This window comes from Anarhichas minor, unplaced genomic scaffold (assembly GCF_050575085.1).
Source record: "Anarhichas minor isolate MPS153535 unplaced genomic scaffold, ASM5057508v1 ptg000018l, whole genome shotgun sequence".
NCBI lineage: Eukaryota > Metazoa > Chordata > Actinopteri > Perciformes > Anarhichadidae > Anarhichas > Anarhichas minor.
This window is the reverse complement of record NW_027466464.1, coordinates 10802305-10823699: the sequence shown is the minus strand read 5'-3', so window position 1 is coordinate 10823699 and position 21395 is coordinate 10802305. Positions and strand designations below refer to the sequence as shown.

The 21395-nt window shown below is 47.4% G+C and overlaps 1 protein-coding gene across 1 annotated transcript in view; it reads left to right on the top strand.

Annotated features, from left to right (window-relative positions):
- Positions 1-1737: 1737 nt before the first annotated feature.
- LOC142952691 (voltage-gated inwardly rectifying potassium channel KCNH7-like) overlaps positions 1738-21395 on the top strand; it is a 34970-nt gene continuing 15312 nt past the window's right edge. The window contains exons 1-5 of the mRNA XM_076094567.1: positions 1738-2016; positions 2905-3135; positions 15948-16103; positions 19521-20000; positions 20923-20943. Of these exons, the coding sequence (XP_075950682.1) occupies positions 1941-2016; positions 2905-3135; positions 15948-16103; positions 19521-20000; positions 20923-20943 (964 nt within the window). The 5' untranslated portion in view covers positions 1738-1940. The remainder of the gene's footprint in view (positions 2017-2904; positions 3136-15947; positions 16104-19520; positions 20001-20922; positions 20944-21395) is intronic.

Below are 21395 nucleotides of genomic sequence, written 5' to 3'. Positions count from 1 at the left end.
AGCTTGGCTATAGCCTTCTTGATGGCACAATTAAAGGGTTACGCCTCTGTGCTGAACTACAGTAATAAAGACACTGATGAGTGTGTGCAAGAGCTACTCACTTTGTCAGGATTATATTCTTCTCTATGTTAAATTGCTGTTCGTCACCGGCAGCTGTCCTTTCAGTGAGCAAATTCTGATCTAAAATACAATTTAATAATGTTGTCATTCCCTTTAATGTGGATATGACTCAAGGGCAGGCCTACCCTGTACTGTTTCACCGCTGTGAGTCAGTGAGTCGTGCTTGCTGTGAGACAGAGACAGAGAGGGGGGAAGAGAAAGAAAATAAATTATTGTTGTGGATTGGCTTGTTTTTATGAATTCAAATATCATAACTGTTGATTTTTAAATGCAGAGCAGTCCTAAAAACCGCTAACGCAGCTAATAATATCTTTGCGAAAGGCAGGACACAAGCCGCAAGGAAACAAAACAACACATGCTTTATCCAGAGAAAGCTGTCTCTCAATGGACCAGATGGAGTTGGATCTGAAAGGAAAGTTGAACAGCAGGAATAAATTGAGAGAGAGGAGGGAGAGAGCATTGAACCCTTAGTCCAGATTGCCTGTCAGTGTTTTTAACACAGTATCAGGATATATGGTGTTTCCATTTTATGCTACTTTATACTTCCACTACAATTCAGAAGGAAACAATGCACTTCACTACATTGATCTGACAGCCATAGTCAGATGTAGTTACTATTCAAACATATTTACTTTCCAGATTAAGATTTTAAATACATGCATTCTTATAGGATAAACTCCCCAATAGGATATAAAGTCCTTTCATACAATGAATACTGTTTTTACTTTAAGCATATTTTCCCTCTATACCATTGTACTTTTACCTGAATAAAGGGATTTATTTAAATAGGAATCAGTAAAATATCACAATAACCACATTTTTTTGCTGGTCCTGCCGTGGTGGTCCCCTGTCTTACACGGTGCTGGTACCACCAGCGGAGGAACATTTAAAAGCCTCGACAGCACCATGGCCAGCGCCTGCTCGTGCGCGCGGTAACACTGGAGCATTAATGTGTGTTTGAAGAACTTCGAGGCTTGAGAGGACATTTAAAACACGGCCCCGTCCATCCCTAATCGTGACCATGGGCTCTCCACTAATGACATGCGCGATACACCTGCGCTCGCTGCCCTGACGTCACCCCTCCTGCGTCCTTTGCATCATAAATGCAAGTATTAGCAGGTTAAGTTAAGCTAACTAACGTTACCTTAATTACTAATGTGTGATGTTAAAGTGACAGGTCGGAAACGAACGGAGGGAGGCGTTAATAATTGGGCTGAACTTGATAAACTATAATGTAATACAATTGTCTGCACTAAGCTAACCTGGCTGTAACGCCTTACAGTACTCCGTCACCAGCCCTGCCTCTACTATCTCTCCGTCTGCCGCTTTGTCTACGCATCCATGTGGGTTTTCCCCTATTCGCAGCACCGTCGGCGTGCAGCGCCTCTCCGCTCCGCCAGCCTCTCAGCCATTGGCTCCAGAGACCATCAGTCTCCCTTCACAACAATAGATCCCTCCACAAGCGCGCGCTCCACACGCGCACCGTGCTTTCGAGGAGAGACGGTGAAATGTTGGCGGAGCTGCGTTTCACCGACTCCTTTCTTTCCAGCTTCACGTCGGCGAGGAGCGCGGCCGAACCTCTGCGATGCGCTCAACCGGGGACGCGTCGGAGTTGAAATAAGGGAAACACGGAGGGGGAAAAAAGAGACAGGGGGGGGGGGGGGATTTTCTTAAGAGGATGACTGACTGGTGACAAAGAAAACAGGGGAGCCCCTCTGGCTTCAGTTGTCACCCGCTAGAACTTTGCGTTTTGGGGGAGACCGGCTTGCTCTTGACTTGGAAAGCCAAGGATTTTCTTTTTTTTTATATCACCAGGAACCATGCCTGTCCGGAGGGGTCATGTTGCGCCACAAAACACATTTTTGGGAGTCATTATCCGGAAATTCGAAGGACAAAGTGAGTACCTGGTCTCTCTGGTGCCCAGTGCTGTGGGGTGCTGCCTGCCTTTTGTGTCTGTCCTGCTGCATGCTCAGAACAATCATTTAGGCGTCAGGAAATCGCCTAATAGGCCTTCTTTAATAACAAGGGTTATGATGCAGATAGGCCACAATGAAATAATTATATTTCCCCCTGATTTTATTAATTTTTTTTCTACCTTTTTATGTCGGAGGTAAATTGAGTCATTTTAAGTTAATTACCCCTTTACCTCGTCTTGTTGTACAGTCCTGTCGTGCTGGGATACCTCTACTGTAGTTTAAAAATCATGCGTATCACAAACAAGGATTAAAGAGATTTAATAACTTCCTAGATCATATTCACAAAAATACCTGTACTGCCCTTATTAATTAAATCCTCCTGTTATGTTTGGTTTTTCTAAATTATTTGCGGTGCTGTGTGGTTGCACACCACGCTGGAGGCCCGTAGACTAAAGCAAAGGAGTCATTTCCTGTGCCATAAATCTGGTTTTACTGCTGAAAATGTGTGGCTTTAATTACATTCTATTTTAAGCTTAATGTCAAATAACTCCAACCATATAAAAATGCAATAATCAATCTTTAATAATCTCATAAACAAGAATCAAGCAATCCAGTCGGTTTATGGAGCTGTTATTCACTGGAGCGGTTTAGCGCCATTAAGAAATATAATAGAGGATAATCACATGTAAACAGATTACACCCAGCTACCTCACACACCGTATTAATGCTATGTACTTATTGTTTTAATGTATTCATTAATATATATATATATATATATATATATCCACATGTTCAATAACGGGTGAATCGTGACAGTAAATTGGTCTTCAAATTAACAATGGTTCCTCCCTCAATCTCCCCTCTACAGATAAGAAATTCATCATAGCCAATGCCCGCGTACAGAACTGCGCCATCATCTACTGTAATGACGGCTTCTGCGAGATGACTGGTTTCTCCCGGCCGGACGTCATGCAGCGGCCGTGCACCTGCGACTTCCTGCACGGCCAGTTCACCACCCGGCACTCGGTGGCCCAGGTGGCCCAGGCTCTGCTGGGCTCAGAGGAGCGCAAGGTGGAGATCACCTACCACCGCAAGGACGGTGAGTGCGGCGTGTCGTGTCTACGGGGGGGGGGCTCAGCTGGCATGTGCGGCACATGACGTGAAGCTGTTGAAGTGCTGTTACTGTTATTTGCACGCTGGCTGAGCCACCGAACCTCCGTCACTCCCTCTCTCAAAGTAATCCTCACAATATATTTGGTTTTGTTGTGTGCTGCACAGGACAGACCCACCTGCAGTGTTATTGCAAGATACGCATGATACATGTGTGACTTTTACGATGCCTCACTCTCCAGGTACACGGTGGGTCATTTTGACTTCTGAGCCTGCTCTATCTGGAGCATTCTGCAGCAGCAAATCACTGAGTGCACCCATTTAGATCCTGGAGGGGGGGGGGGGGGAGAGAGCAGCTGTGAAGGTTTCCTTTTTGCTGTGAAGTCCAGTTTTGAAATGATGCAATTGCTCACTGTGAAAGATGTTCATTAGCCTGCGCTGGATAGGGCACCCTGGGAAGGAAGTAGCTCACCTCCCTAGAGACTCATGTGGAGATAGCGAGGAGTGAGCTCTCTCCTCTCATCGTCTCCAAAGAAATACCGCAGCTGCTGTACAGTACAGTCACTCTGCATTCATTCAGCTACAGACCCGACAGGCCTGTGACGGACTATCTGTATAGCTTTTCCATAGTTTACATAATCGACTGGCGTGCACATGCTGCTTATGAATACTGTATGCAGATCATGACTTGGCATGACAGCTGGTATTGTTTTGATGAGTTACAAGGCCAGCTCCAGAGCGAAAGTTTAAACTTCAGCTGCATCAGCTGTTGTCGTTCAGGGAGCGTTGATGTGGTGACCTCCGGCAATGACACGCGCATGTATCACATGATTGAGCCTCCTTGCATAATGCTAAAGGTGAAGTTTCTAATATGGCACCAATAAGGATTAATGGTTTCATCAGAGCTATGTGGAGATCATATGTGTTGTTCTATATTGTATGTTGACATTAGGCTTTATGGTGGAGAGAGAGAGAGAGAGAGAGAGGCAGTTTACGGAACGGTGATGAATGATAGTATCCTTGCAGACATAAGTGTGTGTTGTCAAAGGTTGGAAGAGTGGCATGAGGTCGCTGAAAAATGCTTGAGGGAAGCTTATTGTTTGAGTGGAGTGGTTGGAGTCAATAAGCAACCCATAGCTTTGTTTTATATTCTTACTGATCATCAACAAGCAGCATAAGAAGCTGCTTTTCCCTGCTGGAGATGCGATGCGATGAGTTGCAGCATGTCTTATTTTATGTTTGCCACAGATTTCATACCCAGGGAATTGAACTAACATCTATTAAAGGGCCAAGTTCTGTCTTGTACAACTTTATAGTTTTACACTCGACTACATTTCAGAGGAGAATTGTCTTCCCTTTGGCCCGCTCCATTTATCTGACAGTTTCAGGCATTCTTTTGTCGGTGTTTTTCTGGTGATAGAGGAACATTCTTCCAAACACACTGTCGCCAACGAAGGTCCTTTAACACACGTAGTTCCTTCAACGTTCTCGTAAAGCTCTTTTTACCATATCGCCCAGCTCTACTTTTTGCAGAGTTAGAAGCACCTTCAAGGAGCATTCTGGAGATGTTTTGTTTTTAAAATGAGCTCGCAGGAAGGAGCCATTAGTGAGCACTCATTAGTGAACAGTATCGCATTACCACAAGACGACGCTATGCCGGAGTCTAGTTATTTGTTGAACTAATTAACCAAACAAAGATCTTTTGAAGGCGTTAAGACACGTTACCAAACAGCATCCTGAGGGGAACCCAGGTTCAGGACGGGTGATGCTCTTCTACCGTTCATACCGATGCCTTTTAGTTAACTTAAGTTTTGAACGGAGGACATTGACTCATGATGGAGTATTATCATCCCGTGCTATTGGCGAGATAAAGGTTTAAAGTGCTTCAAACAAGACCGTAACAGGTCTGATGCCTCTCTAGGCCGCCGCGGTGTCAGCCAAGTCGAGCTGGGGGTTCAGTCTGCATCGATCCGCTGAGCGAACAGGACTAACGAGGACACAAATACCTTTATGTTGTATTGATCCTCAAAACCGGTGCATTGTTGAGAGGAAATCAATGAGGGCCCCGACGCCCTCCCTTCACAGGAGACTTGGTGAAAAAGAGCTGGAGGACTTCTGATCGCCGGACCCCGTCGCGGGTAGAAAAGGCCTCATTAGCATTCTGTATGCGGTGCCTCTAATTACCCCGGTGTTTCCCTCTCACCTGACTCAGAGCTTCTCCAGGGAAGGTCACCCGTTTCCTGCTCCAATAGTCTCCTTTTTTTAATAAGCAAGTATGGCTGTGCAATGAATCCTACAGTATTAAATGATGATAATAATAGTGTAATCACGAAGTAGATCGCAACTCTGCAACCAAAGCTAAAGTCGAGGAATCCCTGTGGACACGCTGGACCTCTGTTGCCCCCAGAATCATGTGTCAACTGCATGCATTGTTGTACCACATGTTCCAGAGAAAGTGTTTTTATATGAGAGCTGGTACAGAATGCTTATCGCCCAGAACGGGAGGATGTGGTTGAATGGAAGTCTGTATTTATTATTTATGAATAAAGGCAGCCTTTATGTCAAGAGATTCAGAACATGCTGGAGACAATTTTATTTCTTTGGCTGTTGGTTCTCCTCGCAATGCTGGGAAATATCATTACAGATATGCAGTCATTTATCCACCGCACACACACACACACACACACACACACAGAGCTCTCAGGCCCTTTCTCCATCCTCCTGTATTGGGATTCCAGGAGAAATGTCACTGCGGCGAGCTGATTGCTCTCCACGTGGTGGACCATCGGTGTTTCTGCAAGGCAATCTTCCTCTTTTTAATCCCGTGACCCGGGGTCTGCGTCAATGCGCCGCCCGCTGTCCTTTACAGTCCGTGAAGGAGATTCTGCTCGTCAGCACAATCTCCGGCACATTGTTAATGCTTTCTGATTTGTGCCTTCGCAGAACCACCGGTCCTTTTGCCTCCCAGTGCTCCTATCTGGGCGACCTCTAGAAGAGAAGTCGCTGTCATTTAAGTTTATTCCAAAGCCCTGTGTTTGACATTTAACTGCTGAGCTGTTTGCTGCGCTTCAAACTCCAGCTATTCTCACTGTATAGATATTCACTTTCTTTATGGTGCATTGTCCATCCAGGAAGATACCAGGTTAGAGCCAAACATGTCATTAAATAGTTACAGAGGGGCCGTCATACAGAGCAATAGTGTTCAATTAGCGCTGACAGAGTCCCTCCATTATGGGGCCTTACAGTAAATGCTGGAACGTTGCCAAGATTTTGGATTTGAGTTTGTTTTCCTCTGGCAGGGTTTTGTAAAAGGTCTATTTAAATGCTAATGGAGCGCTAATTTGATTTGCAAAATGACAGGAACTCTTCTCATCTAATGCAAATGATGACGCAGGAGCCGGCCGAGAACCACAACCAGCTTCCCTTTTAAAGAACACCTGTTTCAGATGTCAGGTTGAACCATACACTGAACTTGTTGGCTGCAAGTCTTCCACCTCGTCTTACGAACGGCTTCAAAAATCCCGGAGTAAACACAAACCTGCATATTTACTCAGCAACAGTTGCTCTGTTGGCCTCAACCTTCAGTGATTCAAATAGAATAATTGGTGCCTTGCTTTCCCCTCTGAACAGCCGACTCTCAGGGGCCTCGGCGTAGCAAGAAATCCTCAAGCTCAGTACATGGTCAAAGCTTTCACTTGCAAACAGCAAATGAGACTGAAAATGTCATGCTATAAATAGGTTTAAGTTGTGCCTCAGCGGTGCTCACTGAGATGAGTTTTGTGCCTTTTTAAAATGCAGAAGCTTCAGATCGTGATCAGTCTGTATCAGAGATTCGGGTGCGTAATGCTAATGGAAGCTAATGTAGCCTGGAGCCTCTGGCCTTGAGCAGCGATGACATCACTCGTGGTATCGAAGGTGTCTTTACCGTGGACATTTCATCGTCCTACAGTGTAGATGCTGCCGGTGTAACTCAAGTTGCAAATGGTGTGAATAACAAGTAAGTAGTCGATGAGGCTCTGTAGCCTCAGAGGAAGCCAGACATGATGAGTGATGACGATGCGACCCGGGCCAGTTCGATGGTGCGACCGTTCTAAATCCTAACAAGACAAACCCTCCTTCTGTTTGTCCTGCGGTCTCTTTCACAGTCTCGGGTTCAGCTGTGTTTGAGCGCACACAGTGGGCAGCTTGTGTCCGTGAAAGACGTATGGATATGAAAGAAAGGAGGAGGATCGGATGCAGTGGGGAAGAGAGAGGGGGCAACACAAAGACCCAATTAGGCAATATAAATGAGAAGGAGGGAGTGTGAGGAGCGTTCGAGTGTGTGTCACTGTGAGGGATTAAGTGAGCGAGCTGGCAAGAGAGAAAAAGTGACGATATCTCGCATACGTCAACTGTACTGGAGTGCCAGTAGAAATAATTGCCATTTTCATGTGTACCGATGGCACTGTGACCTTTTTGTAGCAGGATAACTTGAACCGACTTACGGCAACTCGCAGACCCACTTAGGTGAAGGTTTTTGAGTAACGAGTGAAACGAGCAGTTGAGCAGAAAGGCTACGAAAGCCAGAGTAAACTAACAACTTAATGCTTCATCCACACACACTCTTGTCACGGCGAAGGAAAGCACATCGCCATCGCCACACGAGTGACAACTTTGTCTGTAACCAGTGAAGCTAACTAGCAGACCGCTGGGTTATCTAGCGTTCTCGGTCCGTCGTGCTTTGACACTACACCGGTAATAGGAAGTGAAAGAGATCCTTTGAACACGGCTGTCCTGCTCGCGTTCATCAGTTCTCATGTGACTGAGAGAAAGGAGTGTAATGAGCAATCCCCCCCCCCGCTCCCAATCTGAAGTGACGGGGACCGATTTGTTTTGTAGCGAGAGCTTCGATTTCCTCTGCGTTCACGCATCACAGTGGATCTCATTTATAATGAGTTTCTTAATGGCTTCTCCGGGCTGCCAGCAAGAGGAGATACAGATTGTTCTTTTACGAGAAGGTCTGCAGTTACTCTGCTCCGTTGTTTAGCTTTGCAGCTATTTGGTCACAAACCAAAGTAAGATATTGACCTGATGATGGCTCTTGATGAGAAGTTCAATAGTTGAGAGAGTTCAGTTGTGGACTGTGCGTTTATCATGATAAATATTCATTTATTGGCGCTCGATATATTGCTGCTTCCTAGTGGTAGTTACTCATCACCGTCATTTCACATAAAATGTGTCGACTCCAAGATGATCGTTCACAATCTGAGAGAAAAGAAAGAAAAAAACGAGCATCGCGGTTGTTTTGAAGCACATATTTGTTAAAAAAAGAAATGCTGCACACGACGTGGCCGTGAATATGAATTAGTAGGTGTGTCCTCGGACAGATTGAAATTCATGAAACCCTGCATTTATTTATCTTTAACAGTCTTTCGGATCAATAACCCATTCCTTCAGTGATCCTCCCCCTCTCTGCTCACGTCTGTGAATGGACAGCCATTCATTCATCAGATCACATTCTGACCGGACTGTTTTCATTTATGTGGTTGTCGGTTAACGTGCGGTCACTTTCTAAACAGCTCAAAGTATTCATAAACGTATCATTTCATCTGCCCTTTTCTCTCCATGACGTGCTGCTTGGAGTTCCTGACTCCTCCCCTTAAGGCCATTTAGATGTTCGTATGAATCATATGACTCGAACTTCATCATCCGCTGAATTAGGTGAAAGCCGCGTTTGTGAATCGGCCCACCACTAAATGCCGGGCAGGGATCAGTCCTCCGCGCGGCGCCTGCGGAGTCGTGATGGAGATTGAATCAACAAGCTCTTAGAATCAGAGGGGACGGCCCGCGGCCCCCGGCCTGCTTCTTCACGGACCGTCGTACTCTCAACTCAACCTGACATCTTATCAAGGCGTTGGACCCCAGACGGTCCCACTCCGTGATGGAGGCTTCCCGTTCGTCTTTGTCCTCCTGAGACACGGCGCTCACTTTGTTTTTGCATTTTTCGTTCACTGTGGGTGGAAGTGTACACGGATGGCTGCTGCGTTGACATTTAGACAAAAGTGATTTAGTATTGCAGCGCTGTGAGGAGTAAAGGGTGACGGGAAGTGGAGCCCGTCAGCCTCTTACAGTGTTTTTAATGGACTTTGTTTCAGCATCAGGAGCACTAACAGTACATCCCATGATGAGGTTATTGCATATCAACATTCACAGCGATATGAAATGGATATTGAAGGGGAATTATGAGCTGTCAAGCTTCCTCACACTAGCTTTAAGCATCTTATTACACATCATTAAACCTACTAATGCTCAAAGAAAATACAATCTTTTCATTTCTAATCGTATGAATCGTGTTTAAGTCATCTATAGCAGTTATTTGCATAAAGCCAAAGTTGATTGTAATGAATATTCTTGCTCTGCGGCTCACTTCTACTGTTTTGGGTGGTGTGTTTGGCTAACCGCTATCAGCTAACTGAACTACCAGTACACACACTACAGCCGCTTTTTAGGAAAACCCTAATCTGACGTAGCTTTAGCTTCTAACAATGAACACGTAGACATCTGTCCACATAGTCCGGGACTTCTGATTAGACGTGTTGGAAAATAAGTCACTTTACGTGGCGGTATCTTGTTTGCTGCACCGTCTGCTTATCATTATGATTGTGGAAAATAATCCCACTTGAGTGTGTAGTCATGGCACCATTCACAGCTTGGTGTTTGACGGGGTCCGCAGAGCCGTCCGTCACCCGCCGTGATCTCCCAGATAACCTTTTGCAGCGACGCCGCACGGTGCCCAAAGCTTCAGACGGGTTATTCTCGTCGGTGCCGCTGTGCAAGGCTTTGTTGTCTTCCGTGGATTGCTTCGGGCTTGCTCCATTGCCTTCGATTAACTCCTCATGAAGACGTCCATAACATGTAACATTGTGATCTACGCCAATTCCGAGATAGATTTGTATTTGGATATACTTTAATAAAACGGCACCAGTTCATATTTTCTTTCAAAACTAATTGAACTCAAACTTATTTTCGATGAATTAATCGTCTCTGCTTGAAATCAAAGCCCTGCTGAAGATATTAAACCCTTGCCTGACTTTGAGTGCACTTGAATATCTTGTCATCTGATCGTTTAGCGGCCTCTCACGGCTCATAATGGGACGTGTCTAACGCCTGGATACTTTCACACAACGCAGTGACCTTGAGGTTCGCGTGTGTGATCTTCTATTAAAAGAACTGTCTCCCGAAATAATAGACCAAGTGATTAAGTCCTGTTCAAAGTCATCATGCACTGACAACATCCGGCCCCACTGTGTAATGCCTTGGTTTCTCTAGGCATGTACTCTCCACATTGATTCTGTCTAGCACAGAGTGTTCAGAAGATATGACGTTTGTGGTGATACAGTGACTTTTACATGGGACTTTTTTGGGTTCTGGGACTGCCCCCCCCCCCCCCCCCCCCCCCCAACAGCCGGGCCACCGTGCTGCCACTGATGATGTTGTAGCCATCCTGGATTAGAGAGTCGGCATCAGAGTTAAACAGCTCTTAGCACGACTGAATGTTCCCGGGGGGGGGAAGGGATCACAATTCCCCAGAATGGAAGGCAAAAAAATAAACCTTCCTCCCCCAAGGTCAATTCTTCAATTTAACTTTTATTTTTATTTTTTACTACCACTCGTCCTGCTGTTTTGCTCACCTTCTGCTGAGGAGGCACAGCTAGCGCAGCAGTGATTGATTCCGCCGCGATGTCACGCGAACGCAGGGTCAGGGAGCGACCCGGATCAGCTGATATGATGTCGATTAGCCGGGAAGACGCTCCCCGCTGAGCTTCTGATGGAGAGAGACAGAGGGGCAGGCAAACGAGGAGGAGATGTCACTCCAGCCCCTCGAGCGGCGCAGCACCAGCCAACAGCTCCCTGCTGCTGGAGGCCAAGCTCGCATCATTGTCACACACACACACACACACACACACACACCTGTGTGTACGCGCATACACTCACCATGCCTATTAGGCCAGGGCGAAAAGCACAGGCTGCAATTTAGAATGATTTTGACAGCGATGCTCTTGGCAGCGGTTTCTCCAAATGAGGGCTATCAAGATTCCCATGTGCCACAATCCCACAATCACTGTCAGACGTAACCCGTCAGCAGATGTTAAACTGGTGTGTGTGTGTGTGTGTGTGTGTGTGTGTGAGAGAGAGGGAGAGAGAGAGAGAGACAGACAGGGAGGCCTGATGTAATGCATTTAAACCGCACTAACTGATCTATGCGTGTGCGCTACGTTACCGTTCCACCGTGAGAGCGGATTGTGCTGCATTGTCTTAATTATTGATAGTGGAAATGGAATCTAATGAAATTTCCAGCATCGTGAAACTAGAACTCCTCTCACCGCCTATGAACTCCTATGAACTCCGCCTATGAACTCTCACACTCAACTCCTAGCTGTTCAATAGTTTAACTTTCCTCACAGTGTGCAAAACTGTTCAGATGAAATAATGTATTTTGGTCCTCTCCTCCGTCCACAACTGTAAGCTGCGTTGGATTTATCGCATATTCCGGGTTTACGTGAGGTCACCATGCACCGAGGATAAAGTTGTAACTTTTCCTGCAACAAAACTCAGAGAGCCCCTAAAGTGTTGTAGATGCACGCTATAGCATAACATAACATTCACCATCTGAGATTCAACTGGCGCGCTTTAAACTACGTCATCTTGTGGCGCTCTCTCCCTCTGCGATGGTTTCCAACTGTAAAATTGGAAACCACCTCCTGCCTATCTCAATGAACCAACTCCTAATGTGTGTGTGTGTGTGTGTGTGTGTGTGGTGGGGCGTAATGAAGGCACAACTCAGTGGGAACAGTTGGTCAGTGCTGTATCGGTCCAATACAAGAGTGTCCTCGTGTGAACCCGCTGCTTTCAGTCCAAACCTCAAGGTAAAAAAAGCCACGAATAAATCTTCCCCACAGTACCAGAGTAGCGTCTCGTTCAAAAGAGTCTGTGAACAATGCAGCTCTGGTCTGAGAACCTTTCAAAGAGCCCCTCGGCGTGCTGTGATTTGGCTTGATGCCACTCGATACCACGCTGTGCCGTCATCCTGCCGAGCCATCTGTGTGGAGACGGATTACCAGGTAGCCTTATTAATCCAGGTGGGCCGCGCCGCGTCGGGGAGGAAATGAAGTGGAGTGGAAAATGTTCAAATCAATAAGCGTCTCGTTTCCTCTCGGGCTTAAGGCGCGGGGGCTCGACGGGTCCGGTGCAACAGTGGAGCAGGCTTCGTCAGGCCGCTGCCGGCTCTGGGTTGTTGTGATGTTTCTGTGGATGATTGGCAGCTCCGTGTTTATCAGCTCACTTTCACCTTGACGAGAGATTATTCGCCTCTCTCTCTCACGCAAGTCATCACTCCCATCCGCCGTCCTCGCAAAAGAACAGATTCTGTTTTCAGTCCGCCCCTCCGTGACAGCGGATTTGCGTTTTTTGCGAAGGAGAACGCTGAGTCATGCTGTGTTTAATACACAAAGAAGGTCATCGTTGTTTTTTTTTGCTAAATACATTTCTTAAGAAGATACCACCTGATGTTCCACATTGGGATGCTGCTCTTTGTTTTGTTCCGCAGCTCCCTATAAATATTCAGGTCAGAGACGCTCCGACTAAAGCCCTTTTAGTTCCTCTCAAAGGTGCGTTCTCTCATTACACTGCACCGTGTAAAGCAGCTCCATCGCCTGCTTATTAGATTCAGTTGGACAGAGAACATCCTGCTAATTAATGCTGTGTGTGAGCGAGTGTGTGCGCGCTGAACTGAGGTCTGTGAGCCTCATTAGAGTCTGTGTGCGCGTGTTTCTTTTCGGCAGTGTGCAACTGACAAATGTAAATGTTATTTCTGTTTGCTTGAGTGTCTGTGTGTGCGCACGTTAGTGTGTGTGTGTGTGTGTGTGTGTTTGTCTCTGACCCTCCGCCGAGGCGGGACAGGCAGACGAGCAGGAATTTGCATCTGATCTGTTTGATCTGTCCACTTAAAACACATCAGGCGGCCTTCCTGCAGAGAAGCTGGGCAGCCATCTCCTTTCTCTGGGAGGGAGACGTGAGGCTGGAGGGAGAAGCAGAGAGAAGGCAGTAGAAAATCCAATCGGCTGGATTTAACGGTACACGCTGCTCAAAATGAGGTTATGTTGGGCAGCACGTTTAAGGTGATCATTCTGTTAACGCCAAGTTAATTCAGGAAATAAATTTTAAATGATATTGAGCGGCACACTGTGCTCTCATATAGCAGGTGGCGCAGTAGACGGAGCCGACACACAAAGCAAGCAAAGGAATAAAACATTAAACTGTTGTTTTCTCTTTATATTATCCAACATCCACGATTCAGACCCCAACCGAACCTGGGAATGAAATGAACACAAAATACCACCCGCAAGACTCTGCTGTGTACACACACACACACACACACACACACACACATACACACGGAGCCTCCTCTCATTCTTATATTGCCAAAACGGGTCCAACCATTATGCTTTCTAGAACATAATACTTGGCTCCTATGAATTATAAATGCCTGTGGTTTCCAAGGCTTATTTTTGGAGCTTGCCCACAGATTGCTTTACAAAGCCGGGGTTAGCCCCCACCCCCCCCGAAGCGTGCCCAGGTTGACGTGACCCTCTGCAGAGTGTGTGAACTCGTGTGCTGCTGAACGTCTTTATTTCTTGTATCGAGCATTTCAAGTTCTCTCACTTGGAACGTGAGTAAAGTCTGCTGAACAGCTCCCGCTGTTCTCCGAGTTCTCCGTTAACTGACGCACACTGAATCCCTCGCTTCACATCGAGAAACATCTTGAAGTTGCTCGGTGCCGGAGACGAATGAAACTCGGCACCGGGAGTTTGCTCTTCTCTGGAGCGCTCTGTTGTTTCCATGGAAACGCACTCCATCGTTTTTTTTTTTTTTTTGATTTGCAAACAAAGCGACAGGATTTCAACAGGACGCTCCTCGTTAGCGCTGATGCTCGGTGTGGAGATAAAACCGACACGTTTCTACTTTCTTGTCAACAAATTGGCTGCTGACATAAAAGTGCTGAACTATTCTTATTACTTAATAAATACAAGAATTCAAAATCGGTAGGTAGGACAAATGTATGTATTCCCTTTAGCTCCAAGAGAGAGGGACAACCTCCACTTGGAGTGGGGACTCCCCCCCCCCCCATCTCCCCCTGACTGATATTAATGGCTCCATCCACTCCTGCTGACACTGATGTACTGCTAGGGGCCGGTTACTGCTCAGCCCAGCAGAATCGGGGTTCACCGGAGCATAAATCAAACCCGGGTCTGGTGAAACGGTTGCTTTATATTATTGCTGCACAATAGGATTTGAGGTAACACACTTACTGGATCTGTGATGCACCGTATCGTACCGGCTCATACCGAGTATCGATCCACCATTGTTCCATCAATAAGCTGTTTGGAGACTGGGATCATTATTTTATGACTATAACTACACATATACGTCTGTATATAATGCGTCATAAGTCATGGGTGTCGTAGAGTTACCAGATTTTGGAGGCCGACGATACAATGCGAGAAAATGGCCGAACACCGAAATCCTGCAATTATTTCTGTCTGTGTGCGGCGAAGGCACACGCGTCTGTGAGTGGAGTCGGAACTGCAGCGTGTCCGTGTCTCTGCGTTCCCCCAGAAAAGCAGCGCTGCAGGCCGGGAGCCCGCTGGGCGAGCTATAAATAGCCTCCCGGTGACAGCAGGACTAAGAGCCTAATGCGAGGGAGAGATTTCCACGTTCATTATTTATAACTTAATATACATTTCATTTTTCTACACCAGTGCTCCCGCTCGCAGCTTCTGTTCATCCCATCCAGCCAGAGATACCTCTGTTGAAACTTATTATTAATGGCAAGCAAGAAACGGCTCAACAACTATCTCTTTTTCTTACTTTCTGAGCGATCCTACGATGAAGCGGAGAAAAGAACATCTCTGTTTCATCTGTCCCGTCTGCTGTTTTGATAAACTTTGAACATTTAGATATGAGGCATTAGCAGATTCACCTCCCGTTGTGACGCCTTCGGCATCTGTAGTAATTGGGGTTTAAGAACTGAAAGCAATTCATTTTCTTTCCCTTCAGATTGTGAACACTTCACCAAACACCTGCTAAAATATGGCGAGAGACTCCTTTCCCATTGCCCGTATGGGTATAGTATAATATGTACAGTATCTGGGATGTCACATTCTTTTCATCGATGGGAACTGGAGCCAATAAACACCTGTGCCCACTGCAGAGTCACGATATGAATGACATTCGTGTGTGTTGGAGGGCTTTGTGTCCGGTGGGAAAGGAGCTTCAGAGGGGGAGAGACATTCCTGCTTGCTGTATTTTGGGAAATGCATGCCGGGCATACGTTGCGTGTGCGCATTGCTGTTCGTGCGACGACTTTGGATGTCGTCCAGTAATACAGTATGGAAGTAAGTGGATGAGGCGTTGGTGTTAGCAGGATGTTTCCTCTGGGGCGTGTCTGGAGGTATGAACTCATCCAGCTCTAGAGGCTTTCCTCTCAGTGGACCTCTTGACCTTTTCGCCTTCATTCCTCCACCAGGCCTTTCTGCACACACAGCTTAATTTTGAATCAGACGTTTGAATGTTGGTGTTAATGGGAAGCTCTCGGGTCAAACCGCACTGTATCTGAAAAGCTGTCACTTTGAGTCTTTGATCAGGTTTTTACCATTTTTGTTTCGCACAAAAACTAATTAAGTTCAGCATTTTAAATTCAGTCCATCAAACACAAAGCATAAGTGTTGTTACCCATCGCTAACATTCGTTTTCTGTTCACAGATTCAACCTTCCTGTGCACCACCCATATCATCCCCGTGAAGAACGAGGAGGGCGTGGTCATGATGTTCATCCTCAACTTCGACCACGTCCTGGAGGAAGGCAGCAGCGACTCGCTGGAGAGACTCAACCACACCTCGCCATCCAAAGCTGACCAACGTGAGTAAAGACGAGAAAGAGCTGGAGAGACCGCGTGACGTATGGCAGTTTTCGCGAGTGCTTGTGGGCTGGGGCGCCAGATTTGTGTCTGTGTGACTCTCACAGAGGGGGCGCTCTCTGACACCAGCGTTTAGCAGACACCGATGTCTTAGTCTGCCGTCGTCTCAAAGGTCTGGCCCAATTACGGCTCTTAGCCTGCCGCGATGGCCCGATGAACCTCTGGAGCGGCGGCGGATAGCGCTCCTCCCAGAGCTGTCGGTGTAATGGCGTAGAATGCCATTCCCCCCGCCCCCTCCTCCGCGTCTCTCTCTATCTCCACTCTCTATCCGTGACATAAAAAGCAGCAGCAGCAGCATGGAGGACCAGAGGTCGCCTCTAGATGACTGTAATTGGGTGAGGCCTCTAACAGGCTGCGTTGCCTCGTGGGGGGGAGGGGAGGGGAGTTGTGAAGCGTGTGATGAGTATATAAGCAAGTGTCGCCAACGTGTGTTTGTGTGCACACTCACAAAACCATGCGTGAACGTGTAACCTTTTCTTTGTGAGTGTGAGTGTCACTGATAAGGCCTTCCTCTCACTCTTTTATGGGAGCTGATTGCTCACTCTGAGGGCTATCCCTGCTGGAAACGGGCCTCTATGAATTCAAGACTGTTCGTCTGGATATCTCAGTGGGCATCTCTGCCAATCTGGCGGTGAGGTCTAGATATGTTTACAGGGTTGAGCCTCGGTGCCGGACACCGTCCCTCTCTGCCGTGGCATGCTTCACCGGAGAGAGTTGGTATTTCTCAGCCTCATTCCATCACAGCCCTCCCTCCGTTAACTCCAGGGACCTGGTATTGCATTAGCAGACGGACAGAGATCTATGAAAACCTGCATAATCTAAGAGAACACCGCAGATGAATCTACAGATGTAAATGGAACCGAACGGAAGCGGCGGTGCTGCTATTCCCCTGCTCCTCAGTACGTGTAGGAGCAGCTGCCTGCAGGAGCTGTGAGGAGGTGACGATCCATGTGTTGCATTATCTAGACGCCCTCTGGGGAGTGAGAGTGCTGCTTATCGATTGCCTCCGCCGCTCGCCAACGACCCATCCCTTCTGCCGCCATTCTCCCATTGTTGCTCCGATGTGGCTGAGCAGGACAACTTCCACCGATCCCTCATTCCTCACACCAAAGACGAGTGTACAAGGCTGTGCATTGTTGCTCATTTAAGTTAGTGTTGGGTAAAAATGTAGGACACTTTGTAGACATCCAACAGTGAAGTGGGCATCAGTAAGTTTATGATACGGGACATTTATGTGAATCCAAAAGCTTAACAGATCCAGAGACACCAGACGGAGACGGACACCTGGCAAAGTACTCAACACCTCCTCTGCGGTTGTACAGGATTCTGCCATGATGTCTCACACATACTCACAAGTTAGAAACTATACCAGCCACACGCTGTCACAGCTGGTGATGAATACAGCTAATCTGCCACCTCATCATAGCAGCCATTTCTAACCATTAATTCCCTACTCTCTTTTAGAGAGGGAACTTAACGACCCCTGAGCTGGAGCGTCGCATAACCTGAACTTGTAAGAAACCTTAAGGTGTAGGTCTTAGCATAAGTCTGTTTTTGTCTACTCGTGTGAGCATAGCCTAAGATGCATACTGTCTTATACAGAAACTCTTTAAATGAGTGGGGTAAAGTAGGGACACAGCAGAATTACTCATGTAACTGTGAGTAATAGGACTGGGAGCCCAGGTGAAAACTACGGCAGCAAATGTGTGAGTAAGCTCGTTAACTGCACCGCAGATTTTAATTCAGAATCCCAAGAACAAGAAACGGAAACAAAAGGCTACAAAGCCGCCTTTGTCCCGCTTTCACCAAAGGAGGCCGCTTTATTGTCCTCTTTCCACTTCTCCCTGACATCTGAATCACGCTCGCATTACAGAAAGACATTTCACTCCCCAACACGGGGATCCGAGGGCCCAATTAATATTCAATGCAAATATTACTGCCTGGTATCGTAGCAACAAGGGCCAGTGTGCGTCTGTCGGTTGTGTAAAAGCTGCCGGTGAGTTTGTTTTGCAGGGAAAGAATGATAGTGGTGAGAGTGATCACACACGCACACGTGTACTGTACACACACACACACACACACACACACACACACACACACACACACACAACCCAGGAACAGCAATCGGAGCCCTTTCAGTACGACAATTAAATATAGCTCCATACAACGTTTTCAGGACACACCGTGACTGAGTTGTGAGCTAATTAAAGGATTTGCGGCGTGTATGTTTATCCTCTAGGCGCAGTAATTAGAAACACGGCTCCGAGCCGTTCGTTGTTTTGTCAAGGTGTCATTTTTAAAAGTCGAGGCCAGCGTTTAAATCAAACTGTCGGAAACGTCGGATGCTGCAGCTGCGCGATTCATTAGGAAAAATGTCAATGTTGCTGTACTGTGCCGGCTCTTTGGAATATAAATTGACTCGGACTGATGAATCGGATGACACAGAACTAAATGCAAAATGTAATTTCCGGCGCCATCAGTTTTTGCCTAAAGACTTGATTTAAACACGGCTACACTGAGCATTGTACTGCGTGTCTCTGTCTCACCCCGATACAAGGAGCAGTGAGGAAGACAGAGATGCACGCTGCTCCATTCTGAGCCTCGATCCATTTTACCACCCGTTGTGTCCCTGAATACAAGCTGGTCCACTCTGCAGACCGTGCATGTCAAATACGATGTGCAGTAGTTTGCTCAAGCAAAGCCTACAAAGGGGACGTGAGGAAGTGACTTGTTCAGGTGTGCTGGTCCATGCTTTCATGAAGGGACTTGGTTTGCATGGTGGCAGTAACGCAGCACTCTGATATGTATGGCATATGTTCTAGCGACTAAATGATTCACAACATGCAGGCCACGCTTTGCCGTCCATATGTGAAATCCTGCGAGTGTCTCTCTCAAGACAGGTTTGCCGATATTGTACTACAGTCTCTGTTTCCTGCATAACATTCCCTACTGCCACGGCAGCAGAGCCCGAAACATGGCGTTGCGTTAGCTTCACCTTCATCTCCCCGGGAGCTATCAATCGCTCGTTAGAATCCTGCACTTCATCCTTTACAGGACTGACTCCTCAACGCACTGCTGCCATTCTAACATTCCACCAAATGTCCTCCGCCATGAATAATTGAAGGGAAATTGAAGATTGATGAAGTGCCTGAGGAAGAGCGGGCATTTGTTTTGATCTGCCAGGCTCTTTTTAAGATAGCTGCGTTGGCAGGCTCCTCCGTGCTGTTGGCAAACAACTACGAGATACAAGCGGGGATATTGAAGACCGCAAGCAAGATCTGCTACAAATGCACCAAACACAAGGTCGGTGTTTTTATGGAATCATTTGACGGTAATCTCATTGCTCTGTTCTCTGTCAGGCAAAGGGAGATTCTTTCGCTTCCGTTTCCCGGCCATACCTCTCCTGGGCATCAGCAAGCAGTCGCTGCCCCAGGAAGACCCCGACGCCGTCACGGTGGACTCCCCGCGCCACAGCGACGGCTCGGTGGCGACGCGCGACTACCAGCTCCCCGCCACCCGCGAGAGCTGCAGCCCCTCCTACGCCAACGACACCCGCGCCCTCATCGGCCCCAGCCACTGCTCCACCCCCGTTTCCGGGCCCTTGGACCACTCGTCGCCCAAGGGCCCCTGGGATCGGACGTACCCGGACCAGACCATCACCCAGACCCACCACCGGAGCAAGGAGGACACGCTCACTGCAGCGCCGTCAATCCCAGGCCTTACTCCAACCGCCTCCAGGGAGAGTGTGTGCAGCATTCGCAGAGCCTCCTCCGTACATGACGTGGACGGCTTCGGGACCAACTCCAAGATGCCGTTCAGGGACAGACACGCCAGTGAAGGTAGGAGTCTGCTGTTCCCTTAATGCATGCTGCTTTTTAAAATCTCACCATTTATTTGACCTACTGTACGTCTCACTCTAGTATATAACTAGTTAATGATGTGCTAACATGCTCTGCTAAGTGTTTTCAGAAATGTACATCTCCTTCCAACCTCTCCGGGTAACGAGCATGACCACAACACCAGAGTAATAGTTTAGCCAGAGCCAGAGGGTTGTTGGACCCTGGACAGAGCTGGTTGACGCTACGCTATGATTGGCCAGTCTGCATTTGAGGGCGGAACATAGCCACGGGTCAAACTTAAATCTTCCAGTGCTCACAGACAGAGCACATCTTTAACAAAATGAATAAAGGACATTTGTCCCCCCTTGACAGTGCGTGGTTGGTGCCCGCTGCTCTATCAAAACCTCTACTAATTCCCAAATGTTGCATTTCATAATAAGGGACTTATGAAGGGATTTATTACTTGTGACTAACATTGACTATAAACTTGGCTTTATTAATTGCCGAACTCACTGCGGTCCCAAAATAGGAGATTGGAGATTGTGGCGTCTCTTAATCACTATTATAGTGCGTCACCATCTACACTGTGTGCTATTGATCTTCCCTTGAGGCTCATTAGCCTCTTGGCCTTCATGTGGATGAGTTCCCCCCCCCCCCCCTTCATGTGGATGAGTCCCCCCCCCCCCCCCCCCCCCCCGTATCTACAATCCACGTCCAAAGAGCTCCCCGTGGCTGACACTGTAATAAGTCTCCTTCACACGAATAAATTGTTCATGGGGACAGTAGTGGGAGTTTGATGCCAGCCCCCATTCATCACCATAGACTCACCCAAAAACTTCCTCTCTCTCTCTCTCTCTCCTCCCCTCGCTCCCCCCCCCCCTTTTTTCTTTTTTCTTCCTGTGACGTGTTGCTGCCATCGCAGACAATGGCCGCAATATTAAAGGTAACAAACAGCTGCATCTTGAGCCGTTAAACTTCAGCACGTCCGCCGGATAACGTGCGCCGCGCAAAAGCCTGCCTGCTGCATGAGTCTCCCCACACGACTGAGGTTTATGTTGAATGCAAATGCCGTGGCGGGGCCGCGTTTGTGAGCTCTCGTGCCGGAGCCTGGAAACACTGGCACAGCACTAAATGACTCGGGTCTCAGTGCTCTGCTGATCCCGAGCAAGTCGTTTTAAAACAAACACCACAATGACCTCTGCACGCTCTTGCATGAAGCAACACATTACGTCTCTCTGCTTTTTGTTCATTGAAGAGAATCAATGAAGCTTTACAAGATGAAACCTCCCACTGTCTGCAACCCGTGTTTCCTTCTGTGCAACCTCTGGTTCCCTGTTGCTGTGATGTCTGAGAAAACTGTTTCCATTTGAATTGTTTATGCTAAAACTTGTCCTC